The sequence below is a fragment of the Mustelus asterias genome, chromosome 13 (genome assembly GCF_964213995.1).
Source record: "Mustelus asterias chromosome 13, sMusAst1.hap1.1, whole genome shotgun sequence".
Lineage (NCBI taxonomy): Eukaryota > Metazoa > Chordata > Chondrichthyes > Carcharhiniformes > Triakidae > Mustelus > Mustelus asterias.
This window is the reverse complement of record NC_135813.1, coordinates 82,450,347-82,465,915: the sequence shown is the minus strand read 5'-3', so window position 1 is coordinate 82,465,915 and position 15,569 is coordinate 82,450,347. Positions and strand designations below refer to the sequence as shown.

General features: G+C 48.0%; 1 protein-coding gene across 1 annotated transcript in view; it reads right to left on the bottom strand.

Annotated features, from left to right (window-relative positions):
• The window catches only part of adgrd1 (adhesion G protein-coupled receptor D1), a 273,065-nt gene that overhangs the window by 128,367 nt on the left and 129,129 nt on the right, over positions 1-15,569 (bottom strand). Inside the window, exon 16 of the mRNA XM_078227665.1 lies at positions 6,107-6,210. Within this exon, the coding sequence (XP_078083791.1) occupies positions 6,107-6,210 (104 nt within the window). The remainder of the gene's footprint in view (positions 1-6,106; positions 6,211-15,569) is intronic.

The following is a 15,569-nucleotide window of genomic DNA, read 5'->3' as shown; positions in this document are numbered from 1 at the left end:
CTGTCGCTGGGTCAAAATCCTGGAACTCCCTCCCTAACAGCGCTGTGGGTGTACCTACACCACATGGACTGCAGCGGGTTCAAGAAGGCAGCTCACCACCGCTTTCTCAAGGGGCAATTAGGGATGGGCAATAAATGCTGGCCCACATCCCCTGAATTAAAAAAAATAAATCTTCCATCTGGCATGGGTAAAGTGTCTTTCTCTTTACAGATTTTGACTGACCAGCTGTCAGTTTTCTAGCATCTTCTGAACGTATTTCAGTTCGAGCCTTGTTTGAATAAATCCAGGATTTAAACCTCTGCCAGCCCCATTAACCTAATGTCGATGCTCGAAGCTTTTATCATAGGAAGCAATGTTACTGTCCCAGATTGCCCTGAGCTCTCCACACAATTACAGATTAATCCCCAGGATAATGCTGCGAGTGTTTGCTTATTTGTGAAAAAAATGTCAGAGATGGAAAAATAAAGGTTGCTTGATAATCCTCCAGGTGGCCAATGAACAATCTTTCAGGCACAGGATCCGAGGGCACTGAAGGAGGCCATTCAACCCATCACACTTGTGTTAGCTCTTTGAGAGAGATTCCCTTACCCACCCCGCTCTTACCAATAGCCTTGCATTTATCTCCTGTTCACGTGTCCTCCATTGTGCAATGATATCAAATCCTTCAATCAGCTTAAACACCTCACCAGCATGACAGAGGAGAAATTCTTCTTTTATTTAATACACTGATTGGTGGAGTGTTGGTATTGCTAACCAGGTTAATATTTAGTCCTCATCTCTAATAACCTTTGAGACGGTGAATTGTCTTAGTGTCCCACTCAGCTGTTTCATGAGACCATAAGTATAGGACCTTCGTGAGACCACATTTGGAATATTGCGTGCAGTTCTGGTCACCTCACTATAAGAAGGATGTGGAGACACTGGAAAGAGTGCAGAGGAGATTTACCAGGATGCTGCCTGGTTTGGACGGTAGGTCTTATGAGGAAAGGTTGAGGGAACTTGGGCTTTTCTCTTTGGAGCGGAGGAGGTTGAGAGGAGACTTGATAGAGGTTTATAAGATGATGAGGGGGATAGATAGAGTGAACGTTCAAAGACTATTTCCTCGGGTGAATGAAGCGGTAACGAGGGGGCATAACTATAGAGTTCATGGTGGGAGATATAGGAAGGATGTCCGAGGTAGGTTTTTTACGCAGAGAGTGGTTGGGGTGTGGAATGGACTGCCTGCAGGGATAGTGGAGTCAGAAACTTTAGGAACATTTAAGAAGCTATTGGATAGGCACATGGAGTACTTTGGGATGATAGGGAGGAAATAGCTTGATCTGGGTCTCAGACAAAGCTTGGCACAACATCGTGGGCCGAAGGGCCTGTTTTGTGCTGTACTGTTCTATTTTCTATGTTCTGTAAGTTATAAGAGCAGAATTAGGCCATTCAGCCCATCGAATCTGCTTTCCTATTCAATCATGGCTGATATGATTCTCAACCCCATTCCCCCGCCGTTGATCCCCTTACCAATCAAGAATCTATCCATCACTGTCTTAAAAACACTCAATGACCTGGCCTCCACAGCCTTCTGAGGCAATGAGTTCCACAGATTCACCACTCTCTAGCTGAAGAAATTCCTCCTCATCTCGGTTCTAAAGGGTTGTCCCTTTACTCTGAGGCCGTGCCCTCGGATCCCAGTCTCTCCGCCTAATGGAAACTTCTTCTCCACGTCCACTCTATCCAGGCCTTTTCAGCATTCTGTAAGTTTCAATGTGATTCCCCCTCATCCTTCTAAACTCCACCAAGTCCTCAACACAAGAAGCCTTTCATTCCCGGGATCATTCCCGTGAACCTCCTCTGGACCCACTCCAAGGCCAGCACATCTTTCAAAGGACAGTTGAGAGTCAACCATATTGCTGTGAGTCTGGAGTCACATGTAGACCAGACCGGATAAGGACGGCAGATTTCCTTCCCTCAGGGACATTAGTGAACCAGATGGGTTTTTACAACAATCCCACAGCTCCATGGTTACAATTAACAAGACTGAATTCTTATTCCAGATTTATTTAACTAAATTCACATATCCAGAGCTCACTAATTAGTCCAGTAACCTTTTCCTCTGCTGTTCCATCTGGGATGGAATTTCTTTGGGATTTGTCTCATTCTCTCAGAAAGCAACTTCAATCTGCACTTCTTAAAAGACATGCTTGTTTATTTACAGATTTAAATTAATCTCAGTAATTCTACACGAGATTATACTTCTGTCGCCCACACGATCGCAGTTACTTCATAATGTGACATTGCACCATAGATACAGTGGTATCTCACCAAGGTTCCTTCAACAGCACCTTCCAAACCCTCGACCACTTCCATCTAGAAGGACAAGGGCAGCAGATACCTGAGAACCTGGAGGTTCCCCTTCAAGCCACTCACCATCCTGACTTGGAAATATATCACTGTTCCTTCACTGTGGCTCGGTCAAAACAACTAGAATTCCCTCCCTAACAGCACTGTGGGTGTACCTACACCACAGGGACTGCTGTAGTTGAAGAAGGCAGCTCACCACCACCTTCTCAAGGGTAACTCGGGGTGGACAATAAGTGCTGGCCCAGCCAGCGACACCTGTGAAAGGATAAGAAATAAGTATCTAGTGCCCCTGATGTTAACCCTTTACTCTCCATAGACTTCCAGAGCCACACCGTAAACCTTGCTCGTTAGTTTAACTGGTTCTGTGCTGCTATTGCAAGAGAAGTTTGTGGACAAACGGCTGGGACTGTGCTGAGAGACCTCAGTTAACCAGAAAAAGATTGTGAGATTTATAAAGGAGGAAATGGGAGTGGAAGCATGATCTTTGACCCAACATCAGAGTGTGGGGACAGTCAGGGCCCGGAGGGTGTGGGGAAAGTCCGCGACAGTTTGCAGTCGGTCTAATGATGGATTCAGGACGGTGCAGAATAGAACATTCAGCACTAGGTTATCAAACCCAGGAGGATTGGAAACTAGACAGGGATTGCAGTCAGAGATCATCCCAAGGCTATAAAACAACAGACATAAACAGAAATAAAATAAGATGGAGGAGCTTAATAAACTGGTCAAGAGACAGCACAAATAGAAATGAACTGAAGAAAGCAGGGATAATTAAATCTCCACATTCCCAGCTGGGAGGAGAGACAGGTGATATTGCACTGGGAAAGGAGTCTGATGGAAACAAGTGACTAAGGATTAATAAATCGATTAAATATCACACTGACTCCAGAAACATGATTGAGAGTGGGAGCAATTTCCTCAACACAGGCCGGACCGTGCGTTAGGGAAGAGGGTGATTCATGAGTGTGGGGTTTTATAAATCGATCTTAGCTCTGGGAGATGATTTCTATTAACACTGATCAATTATCATTGATAACTTTCTGACTAACTCCAACAAGATCACCCATTGCTGGGGTTAGCTCAATGACAGGGATTCCTGACTGGACACTCACTCCAACTGGTGATAATATTAACCAATAACAGGAGGATTACAGGATAGCTCGTTCATGTCCACGTATTGACTTCTCCCCAGTGAATGAGAGTGAGAGCGAGAGTGAGCGAGAGCGAGAGCGAGAGTGAGAGAGAGCGAGAGTGAGCGAGAGTGAGCGAGAGTGAGCGAGAGTGAGAGCGAGAGCGAGAGCGAGCGAGAGCGAGAGTGAGAGTGAGAGTGAGCGAGAGTGAGAGTGAGCGAGAGCGAGAGCGAGAGTGAGAGTGAGCGAGAGCGAGTGAGAGTGAGAGTGAGAGTGAGCGAGAGTGAGAGTGAGAGTGAGAGAGAGCGAGAGTGAGAGTGAGAATGAGCGAGAGTGAGAGTGAGCGAGAGCGAGAGTGAGCGAGAGCGAGAGCGAGAGTGAGTGAGAGTGAGAGTGAGAGTGAGCGAGAGTGAGAGTGAGCGAGAGTGAGAGTGAGCGAGAGTGAGAGTGAGAGTGAGCGAGAGTGAGAGTGAGCGAGAGCGAGAGCAAGAGCGAGAGTGAGTGAGAGTGAGAGCGAGAGCGAGAGCGAGTGAGAGTGAGAGTGAGCGAGAGTGAGAGTGAGAGTGAGCGAGAGTGAGAGTGAGCGAGAGCGAGAGCAAGAGCGAGAGTGAGTGAGAGTGAGAGCGAGAGCGAGAGCGAGTGAGAGTGAGAGTGAGAGTGAGCGAGAGTGAGAGCGAGAGCGAGAGCAAGAGCGAGAGTGAGAGTGAGAGTGAGTGAGCGAGAGTGAGCGAGAGTGAGCGAGAGCGAGAGTGAGAGTGAGAGTGAGAGTGAGAGCGAGAGTGAGAGTGAGAGCGAGAGTGAGCGAGAGTGAGAGTGAGAGTGAGAGTGAGCGAGAGTGAGAGTGAGAGTGAGCGAGAGTGAGAGTGAGAGTGAGAGTGAGCGAGAGCGAGAGCGAGTGAGAGTGAGAGTGAGCGAGAGTGAGAGTGAGAGTGTGAGAGTGAGCGAGAGTGAGGAGTGAGAGTGAGAGTGAGCGAGAGTGAGAGTGAGTGAGCGAGAGTGAGAGTGAGAGTGAGCGAGAGTGAGAGTGAGCGAGAGTGAGAGTGAGCGAGAGCGAGAGTGAGTGAGAGCGAGAGCGAGAGCGAGAGTGAGCGAGAGTGAGAGTGAGAGTGAGAGTGAGCGAGAGTGAGAGTGAGAGCGAGAGCGAGAGCGAGAGCGAGAGTGAGAGAGAGTGAGAGTGAGAGTGAGCGAGAGTGAGAGCGAGAGTGAGCGAGAGTGAGAGTGAGAGTGAGCGAGAGTGAGAGTGAGCGAGAGTGAGAGCGAGAGCGAGAGCAAGAGAGTGAGAGTGAGAGAGCGAGAGAGTGAGAGTGAGAGCGAGAGAGTGAGTGAGAGTGAGAGTGAGCGAGAGCGAGAGCGAGAGAGTGAGAGTGAGAGAGTGAGAGTGAGAGCGAGAGAGTGAGTGAGAGTGAGAGTGAGAGTGAGAGTGAGAGAGTGAGTGAGAGTGAGAGCGAGAGCGAGAGCGAGAGCGAGAGCGAGAGAGTGAGAGTGAGAGTGAGCGAGAGTGAGCGAGAGTGAGAGAGTGAGAGAGAGTGAGCGAGAGTGAGAGTGAGAGTGAGAGTGAGAGTGAGAGAGAGTGAGAGCGAGAGCGAGAGCGAGAGTGAGTGAGTGTAACAGTGAAAGTGACTGAGAGCGTGTGAGAGTGAAAGTGAGTGAGTGAGTGTGAGCGAGTGTGTGAGTGAGTGAGTGAGTGAGTGAGTGAGTGAGTGAGTGAGTGAGTGAGTACGGGTTGGGTGTGATTTAGTGAGTGCTTTGTTTAATAACAATCAAGTAAATTTAACCGAATTTAACTTTTTCTAAAGTAATGAAAACTTTGTCAATATTTAACCAGCTTGCCACGTCTGCGGAGATTTCCAGCAGTAAAATACAGCTGGTGTCGTGTCACGAATCAGTGAGGGTCAGTGAGAGTCAGAAGGTCCGCGAGGGTCAGCGAGGGTCCGCGAGGGTCAGTGAGGGTCAGTGGGAAGCAAGGTGTGGTGTCGCAAGTCAGAGAGGGTCCGCGAGGGTCAGCGAGGGTCAGCGAGGGTCAGTGAGGGTCAGTGAGGGTCAGTGAGGGTCAGTGAGGGTCAGTGAGGGTCAGTGGGAAGCAAGGTGTGGTGTCGCAAGTCAGAGAGGGTCAGTGAGGGTCAGTGGGGGTCAGTGGGGGTCAGTGGGGGTCAGTGGAGGTCAGTGGAGGTCAGTGGGAAGCGAGGTGTGGGTCAGTAGGGGTCAGTAGGGAGCAAGGTGTGGGTCAGTGAGGGTCAGTGGGAGTCAGTGGGGGTTAGTGGGGGGTCAGTGAGCATCAGCGAGGGTCAGTGAGTGTCAGTGAGGTCAGTGGGGTCAATGGGGTCAGTGGGGGTCAGCGAGGATCAGCGGGGAGTCAGTGGGGGTCAGCGAGGGTCAGCGAGGGTCAGCGAGGGTCAGTGGGTCAGTGAGGGTCAATGGGGGGGTCAGTGAGCATCAGCGAGGGTCAGAGGGGGTCAGTGATGGTCAGTGGGGGGGTCAGTGGGGGGGTCAGTGTGGGGTCAGTGTGGGGTCAGTGAGGGTCAGTGAAGAGCGAGGTGTGGTGCAGTGGGTCAATGAGGGTCAGTGAGGGTCAGTGAGGGTCAGTGAGAGTCAGCGAGTCAGTGGGGAGCGAGGAGCGAGATACTCACGAGAGGACAGCGAATATGATGAGAGTGACGGCCAGACACACAGTGGAGAGCGAGCAGCCGATGTATGTGATAGCAGAGAGCGCCACCTGGTGTACCGGCTCCAGCTGTTCAGGGAGACAGAAATGGAACAAAATTTAATTCAGAGAAACACAATCTCTGCAATTCCTTCTCATTCCTGAGGGCTTTGTAAAACCACCATTTCTCCCATTATTTCGAAAAGGGCAGGGGAGTTCTGTCCGATATCCTGGGCAGGTAATGACCCCTCAATCAACGTCATTGAATCAAACAGATTATTAGTGGTTAACACTGCTGCCTCACAGCGCCAGGGACCCGGGTTTGATTCCTGGCTTGGGTCAATGTCAGTGTGGAGTCTGCACGTTCTCCCCGTGTCTGCATGGGTTTCCTCCAGGTGCTCCAGTTTCCTCCCACAGTCTGAAAGACGTGCTGGTTAGGTTGATTGGCCATGCTAAATGCATGGCGTTACAGGGACAGGGTGGAGGGGACGGCCTGGGTAAGATACTCTTTCGGAGAGTTGGTACAGACTCGATGGACCAAATTGCCTCCTTCTGCACTGTTGTGAGGGTTCCTGCCTTTACCGCCCTTTCAGGCAGTGAGTTCCAGATTCCCACCACCCTCTGGGTGAAAAGGTTTTTCCTCAAATTCCCTCTAAATCCCTGCCCCTTACCTTAAATCTCCGCCCCCTGGTTATATTGACCTGTCTACCAAGGGAAAACATTTCTTCCTATCCACTCTATCTATGTCCCTCATAATTGTGTACACCTGACTCAGGTCCTTTCCTCAGCCGTCTCTGCTCGAAGGAAAGCAACCCCAGCCGAACTAGCCTCTCTTCATAGCTAAAACACTCCAGCCCAGGCAGCATCCTGGTGAATCTCCTCTGCACCCTCTCCAGTGCAATCAAATCCTTCCAATAGTGTGGTGATCAGAACTGCACACAGTACTCTAGCTTAGTTTAGCTTAGTTTAATTCTTAGTGTCACAAGTAGGCTTACATTAGCACTGTAATGAAGTTACTGTGAAAATCCCCTCGTCACCACACTCCAATGTTTGTTCAGGTCAATGCACCTAACCAGCACGTCTTTCAGACTGTGGGAGGAAACCGGAGCACCCGGAGGAAACCCAAACAGGCACGGGGAGAATGTGCAGACTCCACACAGACAGTGACCCAAGCCGGGAATCGAACCTGGGTCCCTGGCGCTGTGAGGCAGCAGTGCTAACCACTGTGCCACTGTACGAGCAGTTTAGAATGTTTTAAGGATGGATGGGGTGTTGTAACTATTGACAATTCCAATGCTCTCCAGGCTGACCTCTGACCTTGCACCCTCTGTACACCTGACCTCACCCAAGCTGAAGCCTCTATCCTAACTTGCAGCAAGTCCCATCCACCCTTGGCCCGCTGCGCTCACTGACCTACCTGATCCAGCAACGCCTCAACTTTAAAATTCTCATCTTTATTTCCAATCTCTCCCTGGCCTCACCCTCTTTAATGTTGTCCGGGATCTCTGCGCTGCGCTGATCCGAATCCCTGATGAAGCCTGATGTTAATCTCTGCACCATCGATGGCCAACCCTTCAGCTCTGGAATCCTCCCAGTCTCCCTACCTCTCTCTCTCTCTGCTCCTTTTAGACGCTAATTAAAACCGACTTCTTTGAACAATTGTTTGGTTATCTGCTCTAATATCTCTTTCCGTGGCTCAGTGACAAGTTCTCTTTCATAACCATTGGCGTCGACTGTTGGATTGTGGTTTTATTTTGTCTTATTCCAATGTGGTTCCACTTGAAATGGGGACAATAGGAGCAGGAGTAGGCCATTGGGCCCCTCAAACCTGCTCTGTCATTCAAAACAATCGTAGTTAATCTTCCACATCAACTCCACCTTCCTCCCCAATCCCTGAATTTCATTGGTGTCCAACAGTTCATTGCTCTCAATCTCGAGTGTGCTCAATGACTGGACATCTCTCTGGGGTAGAGAGTAACAAAGATTCACAATCCCCTGAATGAAGACATTTCTCCTCACCTCAGCCGTAAATGGCCTTATCCTGAGACTGTGCAAGAAATCTTCCCAAAAAATGGCAAACGCCGGGATTCTCTGACCTTGCCCCCGGCTGGGATTCTCCAGTCCCGCTGCATTGAACGGAGATTTAGCTGAGCGCCAATTTCTCCATTCTCTCTGTGGCACAGCAGTGACACAGGATCGGAGAATCCCACCTATTGAGTCAGTTTCTGACTGAAAACCGATGTGTTTCCCCCTAGCCAGGCTTTCTCTCCAGATCATCTGACACTTTGTCAAAAAAAGCAGGGGGAAAGGGGCATGTTTTTGCTGCCTTAAAGTTAACAGAAAGGAACCCCCTCGCCCTCATTAATGTTTGTCAGAATTCTCCCTTCCCCCATTGTTGCCTTGCCCTTGGCCCCACCCACTGACGGTGCCAACCTGGCAGTGCCAACCTGGCACCCTCCTGCTCTGCCATGTCCCTGACCAGCCAGGGACAGCCCAAAGATTTGCACATTAGGTTGATTAGCCATGCTAAATTGCCCCTTAGTGTCCCAAGGTGTGTAGGTTAGGGGGATTAGTGAGGTAAATATGTGGGGTTACGGAGAGAGGACTTGGGTAAGATGCTCTGTCAGAGAGTCAGCACAGACTCGATGGGCCAAACGGCCTGCTTCTGCACTGTAGGGATTCTATGGTTCGATGACTCTCAGGTTGTGCTCCTGTTTTGAATCTTGACCTGACCTGTTTTTTGAAGGTTTTAGAAACAGTCCCTCAGGCACGTAAATTCCCACTGTGATTTCAATCAATGAATTCTTGTTAATTTAACAGTTTATCAGATGACATGGCAATTGGTTTGGAGGATTTTAAAAATGCAAATTCACAGGTGGCTTTAAATCTTCTCTCGGGTTTTTCCCAATACATGATCTTTTCATTTGTTGAAATTATACGAATCCAGCAAATATTCATTCACATCAATTCCATTGCTTTTTAGCTGCAGTGTAACAGAATTAGTGACAGAACATTCAAATGTGAAATCGGGAAGCACTGTTTCACATAAAGCGTCGTGGAAACCTGGAACATTCTCACCCAGAACTGCTGTGATTCGGGCTGGATCAGAACATTCAAAGAGATCGATCAGGTATGGTTGGGGGAATTTCTTTACTTGCACTGATCCTGAAGTGTATAATTGTAACATTTACACTACACAAGTGCCAGATGATGAGCATCTCCAACAAGAATCTATTCATCTCCCCTTGACAATAGCATCACCATCATTGAATCCCCCACTAATGACATCCTGAGGGTTACCATTGACCAGAAACTGAACTGGACTAGCCATATAAATACAGTGGCTACAAGAGCAGGTCAAAAGCTAGGAATCTTGTGTCGCCTAACTCACCTCCTGACTCTCCAAAGCCTGTCCACCATCTACAAGGCACAAGGCAGGAGTGTGAGGGAATACTCCCCATTTGCCTGGATGGGTGCAGCTCCAACAACACTCAAGAAGCTCTACACCATCCAGGGCAAAGCAGCCCGCTTGATCAGCATCACCTTAAACATTCACTCCCTCCACCACTGACACACAGTGGCAGCTGTGTGTACCATCTACAAGATGCACTGCAGCAACTCACCAAGGCTCCTTCAGGAACAACTTCCAAACCTGCGACCTCTACCACCTAGAAGGACAAGAGCAGGAGGTGTACGGGAACACCACAAGTTCCCATCCAAACTGCTCACTATCCTGATTTGGAAACATACTGTCTTTGTTTCACTGTCACTGGGTCAAAATCCTGGAACTGCCTCCTAACAGCACTGTCCCCAGCTATGACTGTAACACTACATTCTGCACTCTCTCGTTTCCTTCTCTATGAATAGTATGTTTTGTCTGTATAGCGCGCAAGAAACGATTCTTTTCACTGTATGTTAATAAATGTGACAATAATAAATCAAATCAGATCAAATCAAATCTGTGGGTATATCTAGAATACATGGAGTGCAGCTTTCAAGAAGGCAGCTCCCCACTGTTTGAGCCTCTCCGTTGCAGTTCAGTGAAGGAGATACTAGTTCTGCCTCCTCAAAATTATCTTTATTTCTTTGAAGCAACTTCACACACAATTCTCCCCACCACACAGTGCCACCTGTAGCCCCTTTATATATCAGTGACTTCTACTGGATAATTGACATCAAATTAGGACTTAATTCGAAGGTCTGTTAACCCATTCCTAAAAACCACCACCTTCTCAAGGGCAATTAGGGATGGGAAACAAATGCTGGTCTAGCCAGAACTTCCAAAAAGTGGATGTCACATACACTCAAGAAGCTTGACAGCATCCAGGACAAAGCAGCCCATTTCATACATCCCAAAATGTGTTATGAATGGAGAATTATGGGATGTATTCACACTATTGTGTAATAGATGGTCCACAAAGCATCCTGGAGACAGTGTATCAAGCATTCATAGAATCTACAGTGCAGAAGGTGGCCATTCAGCCCATCGAACCTGCACTGACAACAATCCCACCCAGGTCATATCCCAGCAACCCCACATATTTACCCTGCTAATCCCCCTCACACTGAGGGGCAATTTAGCATGGCCAATCAAACTAACCCGCAAATCTTTAGCCTGTGGGAGGAAACCGGAGCACCCGGAGGAAACCCACGCAGACACGAGGAGAATGTGCAAACTCCACACAGACGGTGACCCGAGCCAGGAATCGAACCCGGGTCCCTGGCACTGTGAGGCAGCAGTGCTAACCCGCTGTGCCGCCGTGCCTCCCTAACCACTGTGCCACCGTGCCGCCCCACTCTGCAACTTCTCCAGAGTCAATGGAAGAGGTCAGTTACAAAATGTAGACAACTTTCAGCGCTGTCATTGCAAACCCCGGCCGGACTGGCCGAACTAGCGCAGAAGACCTGGAATTTTAAGGATCGGTGCGTCTCGCCTAAAACCAGGTGCACGGCTGGTGCAGGCTGAGCCTGGGTCAGAGTCTGCCACTGCTGCATGGAGAGAAGTAACTGGCTCAGAATCACCCTGTACTCAGTTTCAGAAGCACGCAGCCAGAGATGGAGGTGCTGTAAAAGATGGTTAATGTTTTAACAATAATTCACCGACTGGTGCACACCAATTAAAATATTAGATGGTTCAGAATGTGATTTGTGGTGGTTTTAAATCAGATTCCTCACGGATGGCAGTCTGGCCTCCCTGATTAATCAGAAATTAGATTTGGTGAGAAAGCCATTTTCCATTGTACTAATCAAATATCTCAGCTCTGAAATACAGTGAGAAATACTCAGTAATGGAGAGAAATGCTTGTATTCCTTCATACCGCCCGTACTGATGCACAAAGCCGCTTGGTGCAGGGTGAAACCAAAGGTAACCTTTACTCTGGCCGGCATTTTCCTGTCCCCCCTCCCCCGTGGCATGTTTTCTCCTGGCAGTTCTCCATTGGTTGTCGGTGGGATCTTCCTTTCCTGTTGATTTCTACGGAGTTTTGCGTGGCTCACCGTCCCACCACCAGAGGACCCGCTGCGGGGGTGGGGAGTGGTGGGGTCGGTTTCGATGGGCGCAAAAGATCCTGGCGGCAGGAATCATAGAATCCCTACAGTGCGGAAGGAGGCCATTCAGCCCATCGAGTCTGCACCGTCTCTCTAACAGAGCATCCCACCCAGGCCCCATCCCCATAACCCCCACACATTCACCACGGCTAATCCCCATAACCTGCACATCTTGGGACACTAAGGGTCAATTTAGCATGGTCAATCCACCTAACCTGCATATTTTTGGACTGTGGGAGGAAACCGGGGAGCACCCGGAGGAAACCCACGCTGACACGGGAAGAACGTGCAAATTCCACGCAGGCAGTGACCCAAGGCAGGAATTGAACCCGGGTCCCTGGCGCTGGGAGGCAGCAGTGCTAACCACTGTGCCACCGTGCCGCCCGAAAAATCCCACTCTCAGTCTGACATTTATTTATGTGAAACATCACAAGTATACGCCTTCTAACTCAACCACTCCCCATTTTCAATAAGTGTCTCCTTATATCGAGTCAAATGAAACCCCAATGAGTGCCCGCCACTCGAACATAATTAAACACAGCTGGTGTATAACCCGTGCTGTTTGATTGCCCCAGGGCAGGCAGGATTTTGCATTTGTATTTAAGCCAATGCATTTGGGCAAAAAGGTTTGAACTCTGACTTAACCAGTGGAATTTCCAGTGCATTCTGGGTACTGCACCTCAGAATCGCACCCCGCTGCCCCCCCAAGATTTTAGAAAATTTGAACCTTTAAGCAGAGCTGAAGGAAATAATTGTTATCATTTCAACATCACATAAAAATCTGCCATCAGCTCAGACCAGTGCCAGCATCAACACCGCGTGAAGCCAGACTGTGTCTTCCCAATCTGCTTTTCATTAGTGGATTGTGGATAAATGTATCAAATACATGTTAAATGTGTTGCCTTTGCGAATCCAGGTTTTGAAGTGTACTTGTGATCTCGGATTACCGATACTTTATCAAAGAGATGGAAACTGAGTCTTGATTCCACAATTATTTTGGTACGTGGAGCCTTGTGCTAAGCTTTGCACTGGACGTACAAACAGACAAATTAGGAACAGGAGGAGGCCACTCGGCCCCTCGAGACTGCTCCACCGTTCTATAAGATCATGACTGATCTGATTGTAACCTCAACCCCACATTCCTGCCGATCCCCCAATAACCTTTCACCCCTTTGTCAATCAAGAATCTATCCAACTCTGCCATTTAATGACTCTGTCTTTTAAGGAAGGGAGTTCCAGAGACTCACAACCTTCTCCGAGAAAAAAAAAATCCCATCTCTGTCTTAAATGAGTGAACACAGTAAGAGTTTTAACAACACCAGGTTAAAGTCCAACAGGTTTATTTGGTAGCAAATGCCATTAGCTTTCGGAGCGCTGCTCTTTCCTCACTTTTAAACAGTAACCACTAGTTCTAGATTCTCCCACAAGAGGAAGCACACTCTCCACACCCACCCTGTCAACACCCCTCAGGATCTGAAAGATCTCAATCAAGTTGCCTCTTACTCTTCTAAACTCCAGTAAATACAAACCTAATCTCTCCAACCTTTGCTCATAAGACAACCCTCCCATTTCTGGTATTAGTCTCATAAACCTTCTCTGAGCTGCTTCTAACACACTTATCCTTCCTCAAATAAGGAAACCGATACTCTACACAATACTCCAGATGTGCTCTCTCCAATGCTCTGTATAACTGAAGCATAACCTCCCTACTTTTGTAATCAATTCCCCTCACAATAAAGGAAAACATTCTATTAGCTTTCTTAATTACTTGCTGTACCTGTGTGCTAGCCTTTTGTGATTCATGCACTAGGACACCCAGATCCCTCTGCACCTCAGAGCTCTGCAATCTCCCACCATTTAGATAATATGCTTCTTTTCTATTCTTCCTGTCAAGGTGAACAATTTCACATTTGCCCACAGTATGCTCCGTTCGCCAGACCTTTCCTCACTTACTTAACCTATCCATGTCTCTTTGTAACCTCCATACGTCCCCTTCACAATTTACTTTCCTGTCTATCTTTGTGATGTCAGCAATTTTAGCAAACAGTCCCTTCATCCATCTCATTTATCTAAATTGTAAAATGTTGAGGCCCCAGCACTGATCCCTTGTCCCACATCACTTCTCACATCCTGCCTCCAGAAAAAGAACCATTTATGCCAACTCTCTGGGTGGGATTTTCCAGTCGCACTCACCCCAAAACCGGAAAATCCTGCCCAACGTCAACGGACCTTTGTATGTTCCCAGGGCAGGGAGGATTCCCATGGAGGGCAGGATGGGAAAATTCCTGTCTCTGTTTCCTGTTAGCCAGCCAATCTTCTATCCATGCCAGTATGTTATCTCTTGTAACATGAGCTTTTATTTTCCACAATAGCCTTTGATGTGGCACTTTATCAAATGCCTTCTGAAAATCAGTACATCCACCGGTTCCCCTTTACCCACAGCACGTGTGACTCCTTCAAAGAAATCCAATAAATTGGTAAAACATGATTTCCCTTTCACAAAACCATGTTGACTTTGCCTGACTGCCTTGAGTTCATGCAACTGCCCTGCTATAACATCATTAATAATACCTTCTAACAGTTTCCCGGTGATAGATGTTAGGATAACTGGGCCTGCAGTTTCCTGCTTTCTGTCTCCCTCCCTTTTTGACTAAAGGAGTTACATTCACTGTCTTCCAAACTAATGAAACCTTCCCTGAATCTAGAGAATTTTGGAAAATTAAAACCAATGCATCACTATCGCACTTCTTTCAAACCCTCAGGGTGAAGTTCATCTGGACCCGGGGATTTGTCAGCCATACAACCAACAATTTGCTCAGTACCACTGAGTGCGGAGAAGATTGACTAGGATGCTACCGGGACTTGATGGATTGAGTTAGAAGGAGAGGCTGAATAGACTGGGACTTTTTTCTCTGGAGCGTAGGAGGCTGAGGGGTGACCTTATAGAGGTCTATAAAATAATGAGGGGCATAGACAAGGTGGATAGTCAATATCTTTTCCCAAAGGTAGGGGAGTCTAAAACTAGAGGGCATAGGTTTAAGGTGAGAGGGGAGACTTACAAAAGTGTCCAGAGGGGCAATTTTTTCACACAGAGGGTGGTGAGTGTCTGGAACAAGCTGCCAGAGGTAGTAGTAGAGGTGGGTACAATTTTATCTTTTAAAAAGCATTTAGATAGCTACATGGGTACGATGGGTATAGAGGGATATGGGCCAAATGCGGGCAATTGGGATTAGCTTAGGGGTTTTAAAAAAAAGGGTGGCATGGACAAGTTGGGCCAAAGGGCCTGTTTCCATGCTGTAAACCTCTATGACTCTATGACTCTATGACCACTTCCCTGGTGACTGTAATTTTCCTGGGTTCCTCCCTCCCTTCCACTTCCTGATTTGTAGCGATTTCTGGGATGTGTTACTTGTATTCTAAGACCATAAGACATCGGAGCAGAATTAGGCCACTCGGCCCATCAAGTCTGCTCCGCCATTCAATCATGGCTGATATTTTTCTCATCCCCATTCTCCTGCCTTTTCCCTCTAACCCCTGATCCCCTTATTAATCAAGAACCTATCTATCTCTGTCTTAAAGACACTCAATGACCTGGCCTCCATTCTGCGGCAAAGAGTTCCACAGATTCACCCACTCTCTGGCTGAAGAAATTCCTCCTCATCTCTGTTTTAAAGGATCGTCCCTTTAGCCTGAGGTTGTGCCCTCTGGTTCTAACTTTTCCGACTAGTGGAAACATCTTTTCCCCGTCCACGCTATCCAGGCCTCGCAGTATCCTGTAAGTTTCAATAAGATCCCCCCTCATCCTTCTAAACTCCAACGAGTCCAGACCCAGAGTCCTCAACCGTTCCTCATACGACAAGCTCTTCATTCCAGGGATCATTCGTGTGAACCTCCTCTGGACC